Source organism: Pan troglodytes, chromosome 5 (genome assembly GCF_028858775.2).
Source record: "Pan troglodytes isolate AG18354 chromosome 5, NHGRI_mPanTro3-v2.0_pri, whole genome shotgun sequence".
In the NCBI taxonomy this organism is placed as follows: domain Eukaryota; kingdom Metazoa; phylum Chordata; class Mammalia; order Primates; family Hominidae; genus Pan; species Pan troglodytes.
This window is the reverse complement of record NC_072403.2, coordinates 43,781,732-43,808,875: the sequence shown is the minus strand read 5'-3', so window position 1 is coordinate 43,808,875 and position 27,144 is coordinate 43,781,732. Positions and strand designations below refer to the sequence as shown.

The following is a 27,144-nucleotide window of genomic DNA, read 5'->3' as shown; positions in this document are numbered from 1 at the left end:
AGACAGAGTCTCGTTCTGGCTGGAGTGCAGTGGCGTGATCTCGGCTCACTGCAAACTCCGCCTCCTAGGTTCAAGCGATTCTCCCGCCTCAGCCTCCCGAGTAGCTGGGATTACAGGCACGGGCCACCACACCCAGCTAATTTTTGTGTTTTTAGTAGAGACGGGGTTTCGCCATGTTGGCCAGGATGGTCTCGCTGTCCAGACCTCGTGATCCACCCACCTCGGCCTCCCAAAGTGCTGGGATTATAGGCGTGAGCCACTGCGCCCGGCCCGAATACAGTCCTTTAACATGGCACAAATACTGCTAAAAGCTGAATAAAAACCCACCAATATTTCTTTTCTTTTAAAAACCTAAATATCTGACAAATTCCAAATTTTGAACCTATAAAAGCTGTCAGCTTCCCCAATTCTTTCCCATCTAACCCCTAGTTTAGGCACAAATGTAAAGGTCTAAAGCTTACACCATGATTACTTCCTTGCCCAAATAGCATAATGAATAGATTAAAATTAACAACAACAACAAAAATCTCTTTAATAAAAATCTAGCCAGCCTCCTCTGAGCCCTCTTCTGGACCAGGCCTCAACCTGGACCTTTAAAAACTACAGACTCTCAAAACAAATGATTTGGTCCACTCCCTCCTTTCACATTAAAAGACTTACACACACTAACATTTCTTTTTTTTTGTTTGTTTGTTTTTTGTTTTTTTTTTTGAGACGGAGTCTCACTCTGTCACCAGGATGGAGTGCAGTGGCGCAATCTCAGCTCACTGCACCTCTGCCTCCCAGGTTCAAGCAATTCTCCTGCCTCAGCCTCCCGAGTAGCTGGGACTACAGGTGCACACCACCACATCCAGCTAATTTTAAATACTAACATTTCTAACAGCTCAAGGTTACCTCCCTAGGATGACCCTAGCCTCTCTTAAATTGTCTGCCTCTTAAAGCTCAAGGCTGCCAAAGAATCTACTGTTTGTTCTAGCCAGCATCTGAAGATAGGCCCTAACTATCCTCTTAGATCATTTACTAAAAAGGGCTTACAACTGTGAATCCTTCCTCTGTCCCTTTGAGCTGTACTCCTACAACTCAGGAGTGTCTTTCTCAAGGACCTGAAAGCCATTCCTTTAAAAATGTAACCATCAGGAAAAATAGGGTATCTATTCCCCAGTCACAGTGTCAGCTAACAGGCACAGCTGGCCTAATCACCATATTTTACCAATCTTTTTAAATTCTTCACTTCTTTGAGTCTACAGATTCCGTTTATCCACCCTGCCAAGTCCCCTGCCATTCTCCCTTTAAAACTCCCAGTCATCTCTGCAAATCGACATTGACTTCATTTCATACTGGACTCTCTTCCCTATTGCAAAAGTGTATTACTGACTAAAACCTGTCCTTAGAACTTTAGCTAGTATGCAGCTTTGTTTACCTTTGACAAAATGAATAAAGAAGGAAAGTTAAACATATCCTAATTAGCAAAGACTTATTTATATAGGATCGCTAGATAGAAAGTTTTTTAAAAAGTAAAAATAAAAAGACCTAAAAGTTTCAACTTCATGAAGGAGTCATAATTCCAGAAGTTAACCAATTACCTCTGGGGCTAGAAAAGGACCTTGGCACATGTCAAGCCCAAGTCCTTCATTTTATAATGATGAATCTAAGGTCCAAAGAGATTACGTGACTTACCCGAGGTGATTTGAATGAGGGATCTGCAGGAGGCTTTTTGTTTTTATAGAGACAGGGTCTCACTATGTTGCCCAGGCTGGTCTCAAACTCCTGGCCTCAAGCAATCCTCCTGTCTCTGCCTCCCAAAGTGCTGGGATTATAGGCATGAGACACCATGGCAGCCTCTATGATGGATCTGATGATGGGCTAACTCAGCTTGATTCTCTTCCTGACTCCAACATGAAAATATTCTGTTACATTCTCATTGATAGAGCAACATTAACCAATAATCATTCAAGTCAAGATGAGCAATGAGTATCTACTACCCTATTAAAACACACGCATTTTTTACAGTTCTACTGTATACCAACAACAGTAAACCAAGGACAGTTTGTTTGGTGCAAGTACATAGGAGATAGGATTTCATTCAAGGAAAACTGTTTCAACCGTCCTAGGCAAATATATGAAGCACCTTGGTAAGGTGAAACTGCTTTCTCACACAAGCTAAGAAAACAAAACCCCATGCATAAATCCTTTAGGGTCAAATGATTTAGTCTTAAAAACAACCAAAAAAAAAAAAAAAGAAAGAAAAATGAAAGTAAATTAAAAAACCCTTTTTCTGCACTTACCAGCAAAGCATTTGGAACAGAGATTCATAGTCTTGCTGGACCTGGGGCAAACAAAAAGAAAAGAAAGAAAGAAGAGCTAAAAACTCCATATCACTCTAATCAAAACATAAGATGTCAGAAACGTAGGCAAAGAACTTTCTGGTCAGGCAACTGAACTAATAAACTGATAAATTAATAACAAGTCCCTAGCTAGCCACCACTCCCCCCTCAACAAAATAAAAATTAAAAAAAAAAAAACAAAAATATAAACACTTGGTTTTTATTTTTATTTTTTACCTGTAAATTAGCCAATGTTTGCTTTTATTTATTGCGTATATTAGCAGCTTATATAGCAGCAAGTTCAGAAACATTATAAAATGCCCAGAAGATGGTATGGGAGTCAATTTAAACCACATGATTACCACATTCCCTCTTTTCATACAGAAAAATATATGAAGTTATCACAAATACTTCGTAAATGGGTAAAACTTTCTCCTCATATACACAGTCATTTATCTCTATAACATTAGCTGAACTTTGATCTTTCCTATTTCAGATCCTAGTCACATTATGACCTTCTTGTTTAAAATTCTTTCTTCAGATACGCCAATCAAATTATTTTTCATGTCCTTTCATCCATTAATAATAGCTACAATTCACTGAATACTAACTTGGATGGGCATTTCGCATACATTATCTTATTAATCGTCCCAACATCACTAAGATGGGTATTACCATATTGTTTTGCTTTTAAAACGCACTTAAAAAAAATCACATTAGCATTTCTGTAACAAGGAAATACCTTAGAATTGGTTACAAGCGATGAATAATTTAACCTGTTTATGCCAGAGGTTGGAATTTTTTGAATTTTTGCAGTGAGACCAGGGCAATGACCTTGAGCAGGATATAAATAATTCCCACATGCTTAGTGTTCCAATAATGGAACACTATGTTACCCCTTCCTCTGCCAAGGCATTATTCAACTTAGAAGGGGGTCTTAGAAATCAAAGACATACAGTCTCATCCCCATTACATAGGTGGGCAGACTGTTCTAGGTCACAAAGCTAGGAACTACAGAAAAATATCTGACCTTGGGTGTAAGCTATCTCCAAAGGCCAACCCAACATCCTTTGTTCACAACACAGCACCTGACAGCACAGCACCCTAGGGACTACATGGTGGGCAATCAATAATGACTTTTCTGGCCAGGCACGGTGGCTCACGCCTGTTATCCTAACACTACAGAAGGCTGAGGGGTGGGCAGAATGCCTGAGCTCAGGAGTTCAAGACCAGCCTGGGCAACATGACAAAACCCCATGTCTACTAAAAATAGAAAAAATTAGCTGGGAGAGGTGGCACACATCTGTAGCTACTTGGGAGGCTGAGACACAAGAATCGCTTGAACCCAGGAAGCGGAGGTTGCAGTGAGCTGAGATCACACCACTGCACTCCAGCCTGGGCAACAGAGCAAGACTCTGTCTCCAAAAAATAATAATAATAAATAATAATGACTTTTCTGTTACATTCATCTCACCGCTGCTTCCCTTCCTGATCCTCTCCCAAGCAGACTCATTCTTAACAGCTCTTCCTTCCAAAGACCTCCTGGAGTGCTCTACGTTAGGCAAGCTGACCTATTTAAAACTTCATTCCTCAGCAACTCCATTCCCAAGATTTGAGCCTTTGACCAGAACTGCCCCTAAAAATAGAATAAGCCAACCTTCTTTTGCCCTCTTTACTATGTTTTACAATTAAAGCAAGCCTCCCTCAGGAAGTATTCTCTGATGCTGATTGTTTGCCCCATGTGCTGGAACCGAAGACCTAACAGCAATTGTCACAAGATGGGGGAAAGGGGGTCATTATTTCTTTCCCAAAAAAGATGCTGTCAACAAGTAGATATTCCTTTAGAATCCTGCTTAATATAAACACAACAGCAATGAGGAAAATTAAGTATCAATAAGTGAATAAGATGAGTAAAAAGATAAAGAGATGTGTTAATGGTAGCATCTAACATTTATTACATGCCTATAATGTGGCAGGCACAATACCAGATACCTTCAACCCCATTTTACCACTGAGAAAACAGAGGTCCCAAGAGGGTATGTAACTTGCCAAAGATTACAGAACTAGTAAGTGAATTAATCTGGTCTAACTCCAACACCTGTATTCTATTCATCATGCCAAACTTCGGCCTCTGCCCCAATATAGAAGCTGAGGGGCATATACCAGTCCAGAACCAGCACTCTGGTGGTTTGTGAGAATGTCTATGGAAATCAAGTCAGTTCCCTGAGAAAGTAAAGCTTCTCATCTAGAAGAAGCACAACTTCTGCTCTCCCTGACCCTGCAGGCATATAGGAAAACAACCCAAGATTCCCAGTCATTTCAGTTCCAACGCAAGGAAGAAGTGAGAATGAAGAAAATCCTACATGCCTGTTTTAACTAACTGAACTTGAACTAGAGGCGCCTCTCCATCCTAAAGAGATGACTAGTATGGATGAAGTATACACACATCTGTGGTTTGCAGAACATTCTCTATTGCTAGAATATTGGGATTGTCCCCTCCCCTCTCATCTCCACTCAACTTGTCTGAAGGGGCCAGAATTCCCTGCCAGAGAAGCAGGCGCCCTTCTGATGCGGTCACTATCTCTTGTCCACGCAATGCCACAAAAAGCCAGATATAACTCATATAACCTCTGCTACTCCCAATTGTCCAGCAGGAATCATGGAAAGCCTTCAGAGGATAACTTGGCAACCAGTGTGCCAGTTTTAACATCTGAGTTTCAGAAACCTGGTTTAAAAAAATGGCAAAATGGCCTTTTTCTCAGAGTCCCTTGATCTCTCTTCAGATAATTTATGTATTTAAAATGCCTACCATACCTATGTATTACCTAAATGACATCCATTCCACATTCTGGATAGAAATTTTTCAGCAACATGGTTGTCAATCAGGTTATAAAAGAAATAATATAACTACTGATATTATTACTCAAAACAGAGATGTTTTAAATCTAAAATAAACCAGACTTTGGCTACCGAAATAATGGTCATTCTAAACAATGCCAGCTTGGATCACATGGGTCAAGAACACTGAATCCAAAAGAACTGGCAGAGACTTCCGGGAACTTTGATCCTTTCTCATGTTGAACATGGGAAACTTGAAGCTAATCACAGGCATACAACTACTCGCTACCTAACAAAAAGCAGTGTAATCAACTTGCATGGTCTTGGAACAGACAACAGAGCTCTCTTTTTGACAGTAAGCATGAAAGGTAAAGTTTCACTGGAGCAGTGAAACTACTCTTATTGAGCTCTCCAATGGGTACCACGTTTCTAAAACCAAGGGGTAGTAGGTTGAATAACGGCTACCAAAAGATATCGAGTCTTAATCCCGAAGTTACCTTACTCAGGCGGTGGAGGGTCCTTTCCAAATTAATTAATGATTTTGAGATGAGATTACCCTGGATTATCCAGGTGAACCCTAAATGACATCACAAGAGAGAGAGGCAAAGAACATTTTTGCAAGGGTGTAGCAAAGGGAATTCAGAAAGACACCCAAAGTAAACAGCCACATGAAGATGGAGGCAGAAGCTGGAGTAACAGGGTTACAAGCCCAGGAATGCTAGGGCAGCCCCCAGAAGCTGGAAGAGGTGAAGAATGGATTCTCCCTCAGAGCCACCTTGGAGGGAAGGAAGCCCTCCCAGATCTTGGACTTCTAGTCTCCAGAACTTTGAGAAAATAAATTTCTATTATTCTGTCACCAACTTTGTGGTAATTTGTTACAATAGCCTCAGAAAACTAATATACAAGGGTTATGTATCTGATCATAGCATATTCCCTCTCAGTAGCATTCAGCTAGATCCATCCTTCTTTCCGGAACACTCTTCACATACCTTCATGTCACTCAAATCCCAGATCAAACAACCCTCTTCCACCACAACTGCTCCCATTTAGCCACCTTTGCTGCTGCTCCTCCCCTGCAAAGACCCTTAACTGGAGGTCCAGAAACTCAGTCTTCATTACCTCTACTTTTCATTTGGTAGTGATCTCCCACACTTTCATGGTTTTAAAATACTGTATCTATACACGGAAGATGCACAAATGTTTACCTTCAATCCCAAATCTCTTTACCTTGCTCCAAACTCACATATCTAACTGCCTATTTGACATCTCAACGTTTTAGTCAAACTTAGTATTTCAAATTAGAATTCTCAGTATTTCCCACAAATTTGCCTGACCCATCTTTTCCACTCATATAAATGGGAAACACCTTCTTCCCAGTTGCTCACATCAAAAATCTAGAAACCTTTTTTTTTTTTTTTTTGAGATGGAGTCTAGCTCTGTTGCCCAGGCTGGAGTGCAGGAGCATGATCTCAGCTCACTGCAACCTCCGCCTCCTGGGTTCAAGCGATTCTCCGGCCTCAGCCTCCCAGGTAGCTGGGATTACAGGTACCCACCACCACGCCTGGCTAATTTTTCTATTTTTTAGTAGAGACAGGTTTTCGCCATGTTGGCCAGGCTGCTCTCAAACTCCTGACCTCAGGTGATCCGCCCACCTCGGCCTCCCAAAGTGCTGGGATTACAGGCGTGAGCCACCGCGTCCAGCAGAAACCATTTTTGATTCCCGTCCTTCCTGTAGTCTTACAGATACAACACTCAGCAAGATGCATTAGTTCTACTTACAAATAGATCTCAAATCTATGTATTCCTCTCCTTCCTTAATGCTTCTATGATGGCCACCATTAACTCTCACCTAGGCCACTGTAAATAGCTTTTTATTGGTCTTCTCGTTCCCATTCTTGACCCTATATAATGATTTTTCCACATAGCAGCTATGGTCATCTTTTAAAACAAGTTGGAGCGTGTTATTTTCTTGCTTAACACTATCCAACAATTTCCTATTGAGTATAAAATCCAAACTTTTTACCTGGAGAAAGTTTTTTAAAAAAAAAGTCTGGAAGTCTCCTTGTGATCTGACTATGCCTACTTCCCCTCTTGCTCTCTTATCATTCTGCCCCCTCATTCACCACATTTCAACCACGCTTGCCTTTTCTCTGTTCTCCAACTGTGCTGTAGGGCTCATGCCCATGCTGTTCCCTGTACCCCCAAATCACTGTAATGCTGTCTCTTTCTTGTTGCTCATATCCTAGTTCAAACCTCCTCACTGGCCTTCCCTCGACAACCCAATTTATTTTTTTATTTTTTGCTTTTTTGAGACTGGGTCTCATTCTGTTGCCCAGACCAGAGTGCCCAATCATAGCTCACTGCAGCCTTGACCGCCTAGGCTCAAGCCATCCTCCCACTATAGCCTCCCAAGCAGATAAGACTCTAGGCACACATCAGTCCATTATTTTTTGTAAAGATGGTGTCTTACTTTGTTGCCCAGGCTGATCTCAAACTCCTGGGCTCAAGTGATCCTCCCACCTCAGCCTCCCAAAATGCTGGGATTACAGGTGTGAGCTACAACTCCTGTGGCCTGACTACCCAATTTAAATCAGTTCCTCTTCCTGTTTTCTTCTTTCACAACACATCATTCTTTGATATCTCACCACATGCCTGTTTGCCTGCTATCTTTCACCACTAGAATGTAAGTGCCATAAGAGCAAAGACTCCTTTGGTCACTCTTGGTTGGTATTTAACAGGTACCCAATAAATGCTTGTTAAATGAAGAAATAAAATCTCTTTTGAAGGCCTGAACCATTTAAAAAAAAAAAAAGCACTTAAGTAGATATTTGAAATGTATTTTGTAGAGGTCAAACACCAGCTAGAAGACAGGTTCTCCACAATTCCTGTGGCTGTCAGCCTGTCATCTTTCTGGAGCTCTGTCACAATGCATTACCTATGGCTGGTAGATAACGTCATCCTATGTATCTGGCCATGATCTGTCACTCAGAATATAACAGGTGGCAGACACTTTTAAAAGTTTCTTTCTAATGACACGGAGTGAGAAATCTGCTTAAATTTTTTTCTTTTTCTAATAATGTTTAATAGTATGTTCTGGTTTTGAAAATACATACCCCTTGAACAGAATGTAGAAAAAAAAAGTAAAAACTAAAACTCATTTATAATTCCCCAAAATAAGAAATACTTTTTTTAGATAGATATCTATAATTCAGAATTTATTATATTTACAGTATTGGTTGTTGTATGGTATGTTCACAGGTGTTCATTTTATTATGCTTCATACCATATATACACATTACATATAGTCATGCACTGCATAATGATACTTTCATCAATGACAGTTCACATACACAACGGAAGTCCCATAAGATTATTATGCAGCCAAAAACTTCCTATCACCTAATGGCATCATAGCTGTAGTGTTAGAGCAACACAGTAAACAAACCAACTGTGCTGTCAGTCATATAAAAGTCTAGCACATACAGTTATGTATAGTACATAATACTTGATAAAAAATGATAAACATCTATGTGATTGGTTTGTGTATTTACTATACTTTATATCATTATTTTAGACTGTAATTCTTCTACTTACTAAAAAAGGAAGAGGAAGAAGTAGTTGTTAACTGTAAAGCAGCCTTACGCAGCTCTTTCAGGAGGTATCCAGAAGAAGGCATTGTTATCATGGAGATGACAGCTCCATACCAATTACTACCCCTGAAGACCTTCCAGTGGGAAAAGATGTGGAAGCAGAAGACAGTGATGCTCCTGACTCTGTGCAGGCCTAGGATAATTGTGTGCATGTCTGTGTGCTGGGGCCTAACAAAAAAGCTTTAAAAGCAAAAAATAAAATATTTTTTAAATAAAGGTGCCAGGCCTGGTGGCATGCACCTGTAGTCCCAGCTACTCAGGATGCTGAGAAGGAAGGATCACTTAAGCCCAGGACTTTTGAGTCCAGCCTAGGCAACAGAGTGAGACTCTGTCAATCAATCAATAAAGAAAACTTATAGAATAAGGATATAATGAAAATATTTTTGTGTAACTATACAATGTGTTTGTGTTTTAAGCTAAGTGTGATTACAAAAGAGTCATCAGTTTAAAATTTTTTAAAGTTTATAAGGTAAAAAAGCTATAGTAAGCTAAAGCTAATTTATTATTAAAGAAAATTTTAAAAATAAAGTTAGTGTAGCCTAAGTGTACAGTGTTTATAACATCCACAGTAACATAATGTCCTAGGACCCTCACATTCACTCACTACTCATTCACTGACTCACCCAGAGCAATTTCCAGTCTTGTAAGCTCCATTCATGGTAAGTGCCTGGGACAGGTGTACACTTTTTTATCTTTCATGCCACATTTTTACCATACCTTTTCTATGTTTAGATACACAAATACAACTGCCTACAGTATTCAATACAGTAACATGTTCTACAGGTTTGTAGCCTAGGAGCAACAGGCTATACCATATAGTGTAGGTGTGGAGTAGGCTATACCACCTAGGTTTGTGTAAGGACACTCTATGATGTTCAACATTGTTTCCACAATGAAACCGACTAACAGCACATTTCTCAGAATATGTCCCTGTCATGAAGCAATGCATGACTATTTTCTTTTGTGTATATATAAAAATTTCATAAAGAAATGCATAATGAAAATCTACAGATATCATTTTTTCAATTTACATTTACATTTAATATTTATCATGCCTTAAATATTCTTCAAAAACATGTTTGTTGCTCTGTGACAATCCATTACATACTAATACTATAATGTAGTCACACTCTTACTACTGTTGGATGTATAATTGTTTTTCCCCAATTTTTCCTATTATAAATATTGCTATAATGAGCATTTTTGGACTTAAATCTTTAATCATAAATCTGTATTTGAATGGCTTTAAGACTGATTCTGAGAAGGAGACCTTACTAGATGAAAAAGTATATTTTGGTAAATATTGCAAAATTACCTTCCAGGTAAGTTCTACATACTATTTTGAATACATCTTTGCCAACAACGTTTTATTTTATTTTATTTTATATTTTATATTTCATTTATGAGACAAGGCCTGGCTCTATTGCCCAGGCTGGAGTGCAGTGGTGTGATCTCGGCTCACTGTGACCTCCGCCTCCTGGGCACAAGCCATCCTCCCACCTTAGCCTCCCAAGTAACTGGGACTACAGGTACATGCCACCACACTCAGCTAATTTTTGTGTGGGTTTTTTTTTTTTTTTGCAGAGATGGGGTTTTGCCATGTTGCCCAGGCAGGTCTCTGACTAGTGAGCTCAAGCAATCTACCTGCCTCAGCCTCCCAAAGTGCTGGGATTACAGGTATGAGCCACTGCACCTGGCCAACACTGTTGTACTTTTTAATTTTTACTTGATGGCAGAAATGATTATGTTGTAAATGTTTCTTCTAAATTTTTTTTTCAATTTTGAAGGATATCAATGTTTTAATGACAAATTAGCCTTCATGCTAATTCATCTTGGGGAATTCTAGTAACAGTCCTAATTTCTGGGAATTCTGGAAACATCTTATTTATAATATTTTCCTGACACATACACAAGACTACTATCTCTCCCCACTCAGAGAAACATACACATGCAAAAAACTATTTTAATATAAATATGGAAATAAAAAACAACTCTTTCACCATATCAATGTTCCTCAACAACTTTTTTTTTTTTAACCCAACTGGAAGGAAAAACCTAGGGCACAAGAAAAATAGAGAAAAGTATAAAAAAAACAGTACCAGCACGTAAGTATACCAAGCTCTTCCAGTCCTATGGTCCCTGAACTTCTCTACACTAGACATGTATCATAAAACTAAAAAAATCTAGACTACAAAGAAAGTTCCTTCTTCAGTGAAGGGAGTCAATCTGTAAAAACTGTCACATTTCTAAAAATTAGTCTGTAAAAACACAATCTGTAAAAATTAGTCACATTTCCGAATTCAACCTCTTCTAATAATCCAGACAAAGGAGGAAAGGGGAGGGATGGGTAAGAGGACAAAGAGAAGGAGAAGGCGGCGAGGAGTGGGGTGGTAAAGGAAAGGAAGGGAAAAACAAACCACAATACCTACTACACTCTAAAAGTCATCCCAGTTTTCTCAGAGGTAAAATTAGAATATTAAACACTACTAACAATCTGCTTCCCGCCTCATACACATATAGCCAGAAAAACTAACTTCCTACAGCAGCCAGGAAGCAGCCAACAGCTCTACTAAATCACCACTCTCTACTCACCCTAGGCAAACACGAAAAAGACCAGTTCAAACAGATGACATCCTAGCTGGCAATGACAAAGGAGGCTTTCAGGGGTGCAACCAGCCTGTCCAAACTGTTACACATCACTCTAAATCATTCAGACCATGTCTGCAAATTTTCTTTTTAAGGAAATATTACAATGGAGAAGATGGAACTGTTAAAAAGGGTATTAGTTTCTATAATGTAGCAATATGGATCCTGCTCACTTTAAAAACTAATTTTAATGTAACAATTTAGATTCCAAGTGGGTTACTGTAATTAGCAGTGGTTTTAGCATTTTATGCCCAAATTCAAGAACAGCAGAGCAAAATGCCTCGATTTTTGTGTGTTTCAAGTACTTGCACTAAAAGTTATAGTGTATAGATGTAAAACTAGTCCCATTACCATCTGTGGCCCTGTATATATTACTGAAAGTTTAGTCCAGCACCATCTAACAATTACAGACAAGATGAGGCATGGCCATCAATAAACTAGTCAAAAGAAGAACAAGAAAAATTAAAATATATGAATGAAAGCCCCTGTAGAAAAGGAGAAAAAAAAACACAATGAAGTGAATTAAAATGCCAAATAATTTTTCCACGTAAGAGAAACTTAATGAGGCTATCAACTCTAACACACCCAATATATACAATGATTGCAACTGTCCCACTATATATCCCCAAACATAAGATAAGGTTTTCTTCCCTAAAGTTATCTTTCAGAAAGAAGGAATTGCTTTACAATTAAATCCTTACTTTTGAGGCAGACACCAATTATTTTATACTAAATACTAACAAGGGCCAAAAAAAAAGCTTCAAAAAAAACCTGGAAGTGAGAAAGAGAAATCCAAGCATGCAGTCATGCCCAGGGAAAGGAATGGTGTTTGGGATTTCAAAAGAGGAATGTAGAGTCACAGTCCCAGAGGCATCTCTCCAGTTAGTCTGTGAAATGGCTGAGACAGTGAAGTTCTCATCACTAGTCAGGGACACTGAGGTATGGAAGGATGTCAAGCCAACTCCAATACTGGATACTTTGTCATGGTTACTACAACAAACTAGTTTTATAAAAAGGGGAGGATTCGGTTTTAAACACAGATTTAATACTTATTTCTGGAGAGTGATTACAAATAGTAGCTGCCATTGAAGAAGGCCTCTGAAGATCTTCTAGAAAGCAATGCAGTAACAGCCTTGAAATGTGAGGAAGATCATAAATGACGTCAAGATGATGACAACTCTCCTAATGTTACATGAATGAATTCTTGTGGCTTGGGATAAATTTTCCAGTGACTGCAACATTTACAGATTTTAAAGTGCTTTATCTCAAACAACTTGGAGGCTAAAAAAAAAAAAAATGAATGTGATATCCTCTGAAAAACCATGGTCAATAACTTTTAAAACGGCTTGGTAAATATTAAATAATAATTTGGTAAATATTGAAGTCTGATGTCTGTGCAGACATGGAGAATTTAAATCTGTTCATAACTGTGGGAAAAGTAACATTTTAAAATTTATATTAGGAGCATATACAAATTACATATAATTTTATATAATCCATGACCTTTAAATATGCATATGCAGTTACCATCAGGACAAAATGGGTGAACATATATATAAGATCTCTCAGCCCAGCGCGGTGGCTCACGCCTGTAATCCCAGCACTTTGGGAGGCCAAGGCAGATCATGAGATGAGGAGATTCAGACCACCCTGGCCAACATGGTGAAACCCCGTCTCTACTAAAAATACAAAAATTAGCTGGGCGTGGTAGCGCATGCCTGTAATCCCAGCTACTCGGGAGGCTGAGGCAGGAGAATCACTTGAACCAGAGAGTCGGAGGTTGCAGTGAGCCAAGATTGCGCCACTGCACTCCAGCCTGGGCGACAGAGCGAGACTCCGTCTCAAAAAAAAAAAAAAAGGCATTTTTCATGTTTTGAAAACACACAGAAAACTTCCCAACCATCTAGTACAAGAGCAAGTATCTGAGAATTAAACTGAGAATGACAAATTTAAGAGAGATAACAATAAGGTATTATCTGGCCTTATTTTTCTTCTGGCTAACAATGTTGCTTTTGAAAATAGGTGGGGTTGGGGGAACAACAACATTTATGGAGCTCAGAGTACTTTTTCCCAAAGTGTGTCAAAATAATTAAATATTCACCTGTCCTACCCAAGTGGCAAATATTTTTGCTTCATCCACTCATCCACTCTCATTAAGATAATTCAGGCTTACAGAGAGAGGCTTTGATTTATCCATATTTATGGTAAATTAAATCAAAGGCATGATAATTTTAATGAAAGATGAAAAGTAACCTAAAGTATTATTATTAGATCTTTCCTTGTCAGAAAATGAGACATAAACCTGGGAGATGATAGAGTTACAAGGGTTCAAACTACAAGGTTAAACAGGCTAGCAAGGAAGCTGTATGGCTGAGAAAGAAAAGCACAAGGTACTTCTAGAAGCTGGAGGATATCCAGGAAAAGACATCTACACAGGCCAGGCGCGGTGGCTCACGCCTGTAATCCCCGCACTTTGGGAGGCTGAGGCAGGTGGATCACAAGGTCAGGAGATCAAGACCATCCTGGCTAATATGGTGAAACCCCGTCTCTACTAAAAATACAAAAAATTAGCCGGCGTGGTGGTGGGTGCCTGTAGTCCCAGCTACTTGCGAGGCTGAGGCAAGAGAATGACGTGAACCCATGAGGCAGAGCTTGCAGTGAGCCGAGATCGCACCACTGCACTCCAGCCTGGGCAACAGAGCGAGACTCCATATCAAAAAAACAAAAACAAAACAAAACAAAAAAAGACTTCTACACGATGCAACATTTCTGTTCATGTCATTCAGGTAAGATAAAAATACTGACAGAACATCTACAAAATATGGAGGAGGAGAAAGCAATATCTAGCAATATGCACATACAAGAAAAATTTTAATGTATACATAATGTCACTGACATATTTTTTAAATGTCATTTGTACTTCAACATCTTTCATTTGTTCAAATTCCAAACATATTATACCTTACATCAATCTACTAGGCCATTCTCAGGGAGTTTGTGAAAGAGTCAGGATACCACACCTACGACGAAACTAGATAAGGAATGGTTGAAAGGTGACAGCAGAAAATAAACTGCTTTCCTTATTCCCAGTCCAATGCTCACTGACAAGTGAAGCTCAAAGTTCAAAATATTCATTTCCTATTTTAATTATTCATCACAAAATACAAAGATTGACCAGAGTTTGCAAGAGAAAATTATCTGGTTATAACCCCCAGCAAAAAAACAGAAGGGAACTCAAGAGTACATCTTTTCTATCTCTGCCTCAAAAAGACTTAAAGTATTCCTGTTCTACAATCACCAGAGATTCTATTGCTATTTGTGTATCATATTTCATTGCCTTTGTAATCATAAATTTCTAATGTCCAACACATATTTCCTCCCACTGTTGTAAACTTTATAATTCTATCTTCAGGGTAAAAACAGTTGCTACAGGAGTAGTGTTAAGAGCAATGACTTGGGAAGAAAGGGCTTAGCTTGAAGGTGGGACGTCGCAATTGGGTTTTGTCACCCATTAAAATAAAGTGAGCTACTCAGACCAATGACCGCTAACATTCTATAAATCTATGATCACACAATGATATACAGTAGTCCCCCATTATCCTTGAGGGATACATTTCAAGACTCCCAGCAGAAGCCTGAAATCATGGATAGTACTGAACTCTACATATACTGTGTTCTTCCTATACAAACAGATTTCCTAATTTATAAATCCGACACAGTAAAAGATTAACAACAATAATTAACAGAACAATTTTAACACTATGTCAGCATCACTATGTTTGTGCTTTGGGGCCATTATTAAGTAAAATAGGATTACTTAAACACAAGCACTGAGATACCATGACAGATACCATGACAGTCTACCTGATCACCAGGACAGCTACTAACAGGCAGGTAGTGCATACATAGTGTGGTTATACTGGAGAAGGGGATGATTCACCACCAGGGCAGGATAGAGCAGAACAGCATGAGATGTCATGATGCTATTCAGAATGGTGTGCAACTTAAAACTTATGTTTATTTCAGGAGCTTTCCATTTAATACTTTCACAACATGGTTGACTGCAGGTACCAGAAACTGCGAAATGTGAAAACATGGATAAAGGGAGACCACTGTAATTATACATGGCATACCTTATTTTTTTCTTTTTTCGAGACAGAGTCTTGCTCTGTCACCAGGCTAGAGTACAGTGGCGCAATCTCAGCTCACTGCAACCTCTGCCTCCAGGGTTCAAGCAATTCTCCTGCCTCGGCCTCCTGAGTAGCTGGGATTACAGGCACGTGCCACCACGCCCAGCTAATTTTTTTTATTTTTAGTAGAGACAGGGTTTCACCATGTTAGCCAGCATGGTCTTGATCTCCTGACCTCGTGATCTGCCTGCCTTGGCCTCTCAAAGTGCTGGGATTACAGGCGTGAGCCACCGTGCCCGGCTGGCATACCTGGTTTTATAGCACTACAGTTAACCACACTTTGGAGGTACTGTACTTTTTACAAGTTGAGGGTTTATGGAAACCCTGCATTGAGCAAGTCTTTGTTTCAACAGCACGTGCTTACTTCATATCTGTTTCACATTTTGATAAGGTTTGCAATATTTCAAACATTTTCATTATTATTATATCTACAATGGTGATCTGTGATCAGTGTCTTTAATGTCTATTGTCATTGTTTTGGGACACCATAAGCTATGCCCATACAAGCCAGCAAACTTTTTTTTTTTTTTTTTAAGTTAAAAAAAACACAGCAGCCGGGCACAGTGGCTCATGCCTGTAATCCCAGCACTTCAGGAGGCAGAGGCGGGCGGATCACCTGAGGTCAAGAGTTTGAGACCAGCCTGACCAACATGGTGAAACCCTGTCTCTACTAAAAATAAAAAATTAGCCGGGCGTGGTGGCGCATGCCTGAAATCCCAGCTACTTGGGAGCCTGAGGCAGGAGAATCACTTGAATCTGGGAGGCAGAGGCAGTGAGCTGAGATCGTGCTACCGTACTCCAGCTTGGGCAACAAGAGTGAAGCCCCGTCTGAAAAAATAAATAAACAAAAAATTTTTTAAAAACACATAGCATCAGGGGAGAGTGCAAACGCAGCCTCCCACTACCATAAATTATGCAGTCAAGTTTCTCACATTTGTGGAAAATTGCAGGGGTCAGCACATCCAGAGTGCAATGGATAAGCCCAAGGCAGCAAACTTCATCAATAAATGTTATGTGTGTTCTGATCACTCTGCCAACTGGCCATTCCTCCATCTGTCTCCTATTTTCTTGGGACAATATTAAAATTAGGTCAATAATGCTACAATGCCCTCTAAGTATTCAACTGAAAAGAGTCACACGTCTCTTACTTCAAATCAAAAACTAGAAATGATTAAGCTTAGTGAGAAAGGCATGTTGAAAGCCAAGATAGGCCTAAAGCTAGGCCTCTTATGCCAGTTAGCCAGGTTGTGAATGCAAAGAAAAAGTTCTGAAGGGAAATTTAAAATCCTACTTCAGTGAACATACGAATATGCAGAAAGTTTTAGTATCAAGACAGAAGATCAAACCAGCCACAATATTCCCTTAAACCAAATCCTAATCCAGAACAAGAGCCTAACTCTCTTCAATTCTATAAAGGCTGAGAGAAGTGAGGAAGCTGCATAAGAGAAGTTTGAAGATAGCAGAGGTTGGTTCATGAAGTTTAAAAAAAAGAAGCCATCTCCATAACAAAAATGCAAGGTGAAGCAGCAAGTGCTGTTGTACAAGCTGGAACAAGTTATCCAAAAGATCTAGCTAAAATGAAGGTAGCTACACTAAACAACAGATTTTCAATGTCGATGAAACAGTCTTATACTAGAAAATGATACTACAGAGGACTTCGTAGTTAGAAAGGATAAGTCAATGCCAGGCTTCAACGTTTCAAAGAACCAACTGATTCTGTTGTTAAGGGCTAAGGCAGCTGGTGACTTTAAGTTGAAGCCAGTGATCAGCTACTATTCCAAAAATCCTAGGGCCCTTAAGAATTATGGGTCACACCTGGCCAGGCACGGTAGCTCACACCTGTAATCCCAGCACTTTGGGAGGCCGAGGCAGGCAGATCACGAGGTCAGGAGATCAAGACCATCCTGGCTAACACAGCAAAACCCCGTCTCCACTAAAAAAAAAAGAAAAAGAAAGAAAATAATTATGGGTCACACCTGTGATCCCAGTGATCCCAGCACTTTGGGAGGCCAAGGCAGGCTGATCACTTGAGGCCAGGATTTCGAGACCAGCCTGGCCAACATGGCAAAACCCCATCTCTACTAAAAATACAAAAATCAGCCAGGTGTGGTGGTGTACACCTGTAATCCCCACTACTCAGGTGGCTGAGACAGGAAAATCGCTTGAACACAGGAGGCAGAGGTTGCACCACTGCGCTCCAGCACCCCAGCCTGGGTGACAGAATGAGACCCTGTCTCAAAAAACAAAACAAAACAAAACAACTATGCTAAATCTACTCTGCCTATGCTCCAGGGACGAAACAACAGGGTCTGGAAGATAGCACATCTGTTTACAGGATGGTTTACTGAATATTTTAAGCCCACTGTTAAGAACTACTGCTCAGAAAAAAAAATTCCTTTCAAAATACTGCTGCTCACTGACAACACACCTGGTCACCCAAGAGTTCTGATGGAGATGTTCAAGGAAATGAATGTTGTTTTCATGCCTGCAAACACAACATTCATTCTGTAGCCCATGGATCAAGGAATCATTTCAGCTTTCAAGTCTTATTAAGAAATACATTTCATAAGAGTATAGCTGCCAGCCAGGTGCGGTAACTCACACCTGTAATCCCAGCACTTCGGGAGGCTGAGGTGAGCAGAACACCTGAGGTCAGGAGTTCAAGACCAGCCTGGCCAACATGGCGAAACCCCATCTCTACTAAAAATGAAAAAATAAAATAAAAAAAAATTAGCCAGGCATGGTGGCCTGTGCCTGTAAGTCCCAGCTATTCAGGAGGCTGAGGCAGGAGAATTGCTTAAACCCGGGAGGCAGAGGTTGCAGTGAGTCAAGATCACACCATTGCACTCCAGCCTGGGCAACAAGAGCAAAACTCTGTCTCAAAAAAAAAAAAAAAAAAAAAAAAGAATATAGCTGCCATAGACAGCTGGGCAAAGTAAATAATAGAATATTTTCTGGGAAGGACTGACCATTCTAGTTGCCCTTAAGAACATCTGTGATACCTCTTCATGGGAAGAGGTCAAAAAAGCAACATTCACAGGAGTTTGGAAGTTGATTCCAACTCTCATGGATGGCTTTGAGGGGTTCCAGATTTCAGTGGAGGAAATAACTGCAGATGTGGTGGAAACAGCAAGAGAACTAGAATCAGAGGTAGAGCCTGAAGATGTCAATCACTGCAATGTCATAATAAAATTGAAATGAATGAGTAATGAATGAAAATGGTTTCTTGAGTTAAATCTACTCCTGAAGATGTTGTAAACACTGTTGAAATAACAAAGGATTTAGAATATTACATAAACTCAGCTGATAAAGCAGCAGCAGGGTTCGAGAGGATTGATTCCAATTCTGAAAGAAGTTCTACTGTGGGTAAAATGCTATCAAACAGCATTACATTCTATAGAGAAATATTTCATAAAAAAGAGGCAATTGATGCAGCAAACTTCATTGTTGTCTTATTTTAGGAAACTGCCAGAGCCCCCACCCAGCCTTCAGCAACCACCACCTTGATCAAGGGAAAATCCTCCACCAGCAAAAAGTTGTGCTTCACTGAAGGTTTGGATGATTGTTAGCAGATTTTTAAGCAAAAATATATCTTAATTAAAGTATGTATATTTTTTAGACATAATGCTATTATACACTTAACAGATTGCAGTATGGTATAAACATAACTTTTATATGTACTCGGAAACCAAAAAATTTGTGTAACTTGTGCTATACTGTGGTGGTCAGGAACAAAAACTGCATTATCTGTAAGGTATACCTGTATAATTTATTAAGAGAATTACTAAATTTCTTAATATTTCTAAACTAAGTATCTACTACAACATTCATCTACAGGACTATTTACTAGTTTTTCAAACAGTTTTCTCACTCAGAACATTTCTTTCTGATATCCCTATCATATGCTTACACTGTGAAATACTAAGTACAGTGAAGCCCTGTAATTTCCATAAGCACCATTCCAATTATATGACTTCTTATCAATGATTTTGAATGCAAAGGCATTATCAGCTTAACAATAACCCACAACACTTGGACCAACTACAAAAGCATTATCAATGACCCTTATTTAACTGGTTTTTCTTAGCACTTTGGGATACTTTGTACTATCATGTGTAGTACAAAAACTCTACTCCCATACCAAATTTCAACAACTATTTACTTTCCTTAAGAAAATTATCTCATCTGGCCGGGCGCGGTGGCTCACGCCTGTAATCCCAGCACTTTGGGAGGCAGAGGCGGGCGGATCATGAGGTCAGGAGATCGAGACCATCCTGGCTAACACAGTGAAACCCCGCCTCTACTAAAAATACAAAAAATTAGCCAGGCGTGGTGGCGGGCGCCTGTAGTCCCAGCTACTCGGGAGGCTGAGGCAGGAGAATGGTGTGAACCCAGGAGGCGGAGCTTGCAGTGAGCCGAGATCCCGCCGACAGAGGGAGACTCCGTCTCAAAAAAAAAAAAAAAAAAAAAAAAAAAAAAAAAAAAGAAAATTATCTTGCCCTGATCCAGCTAAATGCCATATGTATATTCGCCAACTTTCCTGAACCATCAGGTATTCTGAAATTTAATCAAGTTTTCTATTGAGCCACCTATTCAATTTGATGCCATTTCACAATCTTAATGAGCATACTCTGTGTGCTACCATCTAAGACTCTGGTGGAAGTATTAAAAAGCACTGGGATCAGGATCCGACTGACAGAATTCAACTCAGAGTGCATGGTCCCCCTCCTCAGTGCTGGGGACTGGTGATGAGCCACAGGTAATTGTTCTCAGAGGATGTTGATAGTCCTAGGTCAGTCTATCTTCTTAGCCACAAAACTTGCCACCTCTCACAAACATATGCTACCTACACCATCACACACACACACACACACACACACACACACACACACACACAGATAAAAGACTGGCAGAAGACAGATCCATAGCAATCAACCTACATTAGGCACCCTAAGATGGTGAATCTGCATCATATTCATCTTCAAAGAAAGCAGCATTAAGTTTTCTTGGCAACACTCTACTCAACTGACTGTAGTAACCTATGCTAGTGAGGCCCCCCATAAAATAGATGACATAACCACAGCTTGCCAGATGCCATCTCAGGCAGCAGAGCTATTTTTCAATATACAAGCTCATCTCCACTCCCACCTGTTGAACTGAATGTCTAACAAGAATCAGTGGTTTCTGTTTCCAAATCTGCCTTATAATTATGCCTGTTCTGTTACTGTAGATAATATAATCAGTTACAACCCAAACCAGTAAGTGCAAAAAGGATGCATTATTTCTATAAAATCTATGTTGACTGCTTTGAACAGATCAAAAGACATACTGCCAAGCATGGTCAGGACAACTTATTAAGACTGGGATGGATAAAAATCATAAAAATCTGGAAAGATTATACAAAGAAAAGGAAACAGTCAACAGAGTAAAGACACAACCTGCAGAATGAAAGAAAATATGTGCAAACCATACTTCTGATGACCATACTTCTTTAACATCTAAAATATACAAGGAGCTCAACTCAATAGCAAGAAAACAGACAACCCAATTTTTTAAATGGTCAAATGATCTGAATAGACATTTCCCAAAAGACGACATACAAACAGCTAACAGGTACACAAAAAAGTATTCAACATTAATAATCACCAGAGAAATGCAAATTAAAACTGCAGTGGAATAGTTATCACCTCACTCCTGTTAGATGGCCATGATCCAAAAAGACAAGAGATAACAAGTGTTGGCAAGGATGTGGGGGAAAAAGGGAACCCTTGTATAGTACTCATTGGAATTAGTACATCCAATATGGAAAACAGTATATTAAAATTAAAAATAGAACTACCAGTGGAATTGAGCCAGCAATTCCACTTCTGCGTATATATCCAAAGGAATGGAATCAGGATGCTGAAGAGATATCTACACTCCCATGTTCACTGCAGCATTATTCACAATAGCCAAGACATGAAATCAACCTAAGTGCCCATTAATGGATGCATGGATAAAATGTGACATATAAACACAACAGAATACTATTAAGCCTTAAAAGAGAAGGAAATTCTTTCATTTGTAAAAACCTGGATGAACCTGGAGGACATCATGTTAAGTGAAATAAGCCAGACACCGAATGACAAATACCACATGATCTCATTTATGTGCAGAATGTAAAAGAGTCCAACTCATAGAAGCAGAGAGTAGAATGGGGGGTTGGGGATATGTTCATCAAAGGACATAAAATTTCAGTTAGGAGGAATAAATCAGTTGTATGGTGATTATATTTAGTAACAATTTATTGTATACTTGAAAATTGCTAAGAGATTTTAAATGTTCCCACCCCCCAAAAATGATAGGTGTGTGAGGTGTTAATTAGCTTGATTTAGCCATTACAATGTATACATATATCAAAACACCAAGCTGTACACCATAAACATACACAATTTATATTTGCCAGATTTAAAAATGTCTTAATTAAAATATTTTTTTTAAATCTAGAAAGAGTACCTTCAGATTGCTTCACAAATGTATTTAGACTCTCATGTCACTTAATGAAACCAAAACTGGACATTACTTAATTAACAATTACTTAGGCACTTACATGCCAGTTACCAACAGGATTAAATGAGTTAATCATTTTAAACTAGTATGTGTTTGACAATTACTGACTCACTGGTATTATCTGCATTTTACAAATGGGGAAACTGAGGCAAGGAACTGTCAAGTAACTTGCCTTGGTTCATATGCTAGTAAGAAAAGAGAATAAGGGTTGCAGCCCAGGAGGCCTGGTCTCAGAGGCCACATTCTACTATGCTAAATTATCACAGACAATGTATTATTTGTGTGGCTTATGCAGAAACAAGTGTATGGCTCTCAAATCAGTTGACGACATGCAAAGAACAAGTCTTAGACCTACATTTAAAAACGCAAATCATGTAAATTTATGTTTTAAATTAAACTAAACATTCAAGTTGCTTTTTAAGATTCCATGCTTTAACACATTTTTTTACTTACCTATCAGTTTTATCAATTTGAATAAGAGACTTCTGCTGTACACTTCCCATGTTCTGGTGTAAGCCAGTCACAAATCAATGATAGAGCAAAGAGCTTCACATTAATTACTGATATTATTGACATGCTGTATTCTCTTTTCCCAGGAAAAGAAATGAAAGTATTTACAGGCTTGAATGTAACATTTTGAGATTCTACCCATGATTAATCAGCACAACTATAGTACAAGCAATTTCAGAAATGCAGAGGACAAAACAGGAAACTCCACCAAAAGCTTTAGTAAAACATCAAAAAAAAAAAAAAAAAAGAATTCTGAACAAAATTCTTAACATTCAGAAATAAACCTAGGCTGAGCACAGTGGCTCCTGCCTGTAATCCCAGCACTTTGAGAGGCCAAGGGCAGGTGGATCACCTGAGGTAAGGAGTTCAAGAGGAGCCTAGCCAACATGGCAAAACCCCGACTCTACTAAAAATACAAAAATTAGCTGGGCATGGTGGCGCACATCTGTAGTCCCAGCTACTAGGGAGGCTGAGGCAGAAGACTCACTTGAACCTGGGAGGCGGAGGTTGCAGTGAGCTAAGATCGTACCACTGCACTCCAGCCTGTGCGACAGAGCAAGACTCCGTCTCAAAAAAGAAAAAAAAAAAAAAGAAAAGAAAAAAAATCTAGTTTTGTCAGGTGAACATCTATTTAGAAAGTCTTCCCTCTTAATGGATTCCATTAATTTCTCTATCATCTTGCTAAGTGCTAAAGTGCAATTGAGTTATCAATGTAAAATCAAAAGCAACTTCTAAAACAAAATCGATCTCCACACTTACTACCATAACAAATTCATAAGTAAATTTCTCTCTGAAAGAGTTAAACATAAAATACAATGTAACAAGTCAATGAGACATCTGGGGTATATTTACCCAAGTACAGAAACCTAAGGAGACAATGTCAAATGTCTTCAACTAATACACAACTTATGAAATTATTTTTTAAAGCATTCTCCCAATGTAATAATTATTTCAAGGACCCTGAAACAATCAGGTAAAAGGTTACTGACAAACAAGATCCCATACGGTTTCAAAGTTTCATCCTACAAATTACTTAATACAAAGAGAAAGTCATTCCTTTAGAATCTGGCATTCAATACCTCTAAGCAAGTGATCAAACTTTTCTACACAAGGGGAGAACTTGACATTATGTTCACACTAATGGCAATGTACATTTACGTTTTACATTAAAATAAAGCATTTAAGGTATTTTTAGATTTGTGCTATAACTCACTTTTTCACTTTATCACTGGTGTGCTAAAATGTACACAACTTCACCTTAAAATTAAGAATCCTTGTCAAAATGTTTAACCTAAAACAAATCATTAAAAACAATGAGACAGATCTAAAATGTGGAAGGCTTGTATTCTTCCAAACCTCACTGACAGGACAAACAAAAAGAAGGAGAACCATTCTAGATTAAGACAGACTAAGAGAAATATCAAACCAACTGCGATTCATAAATCATTTGGGGATGTTACATTAGAAACCGCGGGGTGGGAACTACAGAAGACCTTTTTGGGACAAGTTTCAATATGGACTATAAAGTAGCTGACATGGGATTACTGCTAATTTTCTTAAGTGTGATAAAATCGTGGTTATGTATGTGAATGTTCTCATTCTTAGGAAATTCATGCTGAAATACATAAGAGATAAAGTATAATATCTACAAATGGTTCTGGAAAAGGTATATTTATAGAAAAAGGCAAAGAACAGCAGGCAAATGTTAATAGTGAAGGTGAAGAGTAAACAGGTGTTTGCTATACTACTTACTTCAATCTTTCTGTGGGGTTTAAATTTTTCAAAATAAAAAGTTGAAAGAGGATGTCCTCACAAAGACTTGTACTTAAATGTTCATTATGCATAATAGTCAAAAACTAGAAATGATCCAAATCCCCATCAACTAGTGAATGAATAAACACAATGTGGTATTATCCACAGAATGAAATACTACTCAGTAATTAAAAAAAGAACTACAGATACATGCTACAACACAGATGAACCACAAAAACACGTTCAGTGAGAGAAGCTAGTCACAAAAGACTATACATTATGATTCCATTTATGTGAAATACTCAGAAAAGGCAAATCAAGAGTAACAGAAAGCATCAGTGTTCACCAAGGGGCAGAACAGAAAATGACTTCCAAAAGGTCTGAGGAAAACTTTTCAGAATGATAGAAATGTTATAATATTGCATTGTGTTAACTGTGGTACAATGCTGTTAAGTTGACTAAAAATCACTGAACTACATACAGTTAGAATGGGTGTATTTTATGGCATGTAAATTACACCTCAGTAAAGCTGTCAACAAAAAAGTTGGGAGAGGAATATTCTATGATCTGAAAAAAAATCAATGATATTTTGGAAAGGAATAAATCTGATAATTTGTTAGTGCAGACAGAGAGTCAGGCAAGCATGGAATCAGGCATCAGGCTAAGCTATAAAATTAAAACAATTTCATTTCTACCAAAAAAATACATTAAAAGGAAGCATCCAATAAAGTTTACTTAAAAAGTAATGAAGTCCAGTCCTTTATTTTATATTCCGAAATAAATTTTTATATTACCAAGTATATATTTCCAAATAAGCCCCCTAGAGAAGAATACATAAATTAATTTCATAATCAAAAGACTGCTTTCAACAACAAAAAGACAACCCAATTAAACAGTGGGCAAAGCACCTGAACAGCCATTTCTTCAAAGAAGATATACGAATGGTCAAAAATCACAGGTAAAGATGCCTGTCATTAGCCATCAGCAAAATGCAAATCAAAACCACAATAAGATACACTAGGGTGGCTATAAAATTTAATTAAAAAAAAAACAGAAAGTAAGTGTTGGCCAGTATGTGGAGAAACTGGAACCCTCATACATTGCTAATGGAGTGTAAAATGGTGCAGCCACTGTGGAAAACAGTTTGGACTTCCTCAGTAAGTTAAACATAGAATTACCACAAGACCTAGCAATTCCACACCCACGTGTATACCCAAAAAGTGAAAACAGGTGTTCAAACAAAAACTTATACATGCATGTTCGTGGCAGCTCCACTCACACAGCCAAAAGGTGGAAGGGACCTAAATGTCTATCAACTGATTATTGGATAAACAAGGCTGTTATATCCATACAATGGAATGTTATTCGGTCATTTAAAAAAAATGGAAGTTATGCAGTAAGATACACACAACAACACGGATAAGCCCTGAAAACATTATACAGTGAAAAGTCATTTTTTATTATTTCACTCATAGGAAAGAGACTGAATAAACAAATCCATAAAGACAAAAAATAGATTAGTGGCTGCAAGCGGATACAGAGAAAAGAATAGGAAGTGGCTCCTCAATGGGTACAGGTTTCCTTTTGGGGTAATAAGAATGTTCTCAAACTAGACAGTGATGACTGCATAACACTGACTGTACTAAACACCACTGAATGATTTACTTAAAAATGGTTAAAATGGTTTAAAATGGTGTATTGTGTAAGTGTTATACCATAATTTAAAAATAAAACTCTGCCTGTGGGTGTACAACATTTTTAACTTGAACTTAATTACTGTAACTTTTTCTACCTCTTTTGGCTTTTATGTATACCATAGATCATATTACAGGTATGTCAAAATATTAAACATTTACTGAACACTTGCTACACTGCTACAAACAAGATGTATACTAGCAACTTTTTTTGAATTTCAGTTAAATCCTTAAAAAAACTATAAGGTAGGTAGGTATTATCATTCCCATCTTATGCTTAAGAAACCATGGCTAAGAGAAATGAGGCAACTTAACTAATAAGTGGTACACCCTAACCTAACATTTTTAAGATTAACTCAAATATAAAAGGGAATAAGCTAAATGATTTGTAAGGTAACTTCCAGCAATACAACTCTATGAATATGCCACATTTTAAAAATCACCCTCCGCAAAATGTCCTGACAATAGCTTTCCAGTGAAATATATGAACAGAAAGTCAGCACTAGTCCTAAAAGATCTTTAGTATGACACATGTTAGCATTTCTTTCCCTCTACCAGTATAAGATATTAATTATTAATTACCTTACTGGTTACCATTTCCAGAGAACCCAAAAGGTCCAAGGTGATTGTCATCAAATTTCAAAGTAAATCATGAAAGGTGGGTAGCAGAGAAACTGACTATATGTAAACACCTACAGAAAGGAAATTATTAAAAAACACAGATTCCTAGGCCCCACCCCAGGATCTAGTGAATGAAAATCGTTGGGTCAATGCCCAAGAGTGCTTACATTTTCTTAAAAGTCCAAGTGGTCAGCCCAGTTTGGGAATTGCCACAGGAAAGTAAAATTTATATTTTGTCGAACAGGACATATAAGCCCAGTCCAACTATACTGACTTTGGAGTACAAGAGTATAGGATTTATAATCTAGTTATGATGTCAGACCTTTTTACTGTACACTGACATTTCAAAGGACATGATTCTACCCAAAGA

General features: G+C 38.5%; 1 protein-coding gene across 6 annotated transcripts in view; it reads right to left on the bottom strand.

Moving 5' to 3' along the window:
- Positions 1-27,144, bottom strand: part of ZFAND3 (zinc finger AN1-type containing 3) — a 335,462-nt gene that overhangs the window by 222,288 nt on the left and 86,030 nt on the right. For all 6 annotated transcript variants that reach the window (XM_009451183.5, XM_063812421.1, XM_063812423.1 and 3 more), the window contains exon 2: positions 2,286-2,326. In XM_009451183.5, coding sequence (XP_009449458.2) covers positions 2,286-2,326 — 41 coding nt within the window. The remainder of the gene's footprint in view (positions 1-2,285; positions 2,327-27,144) is intronic.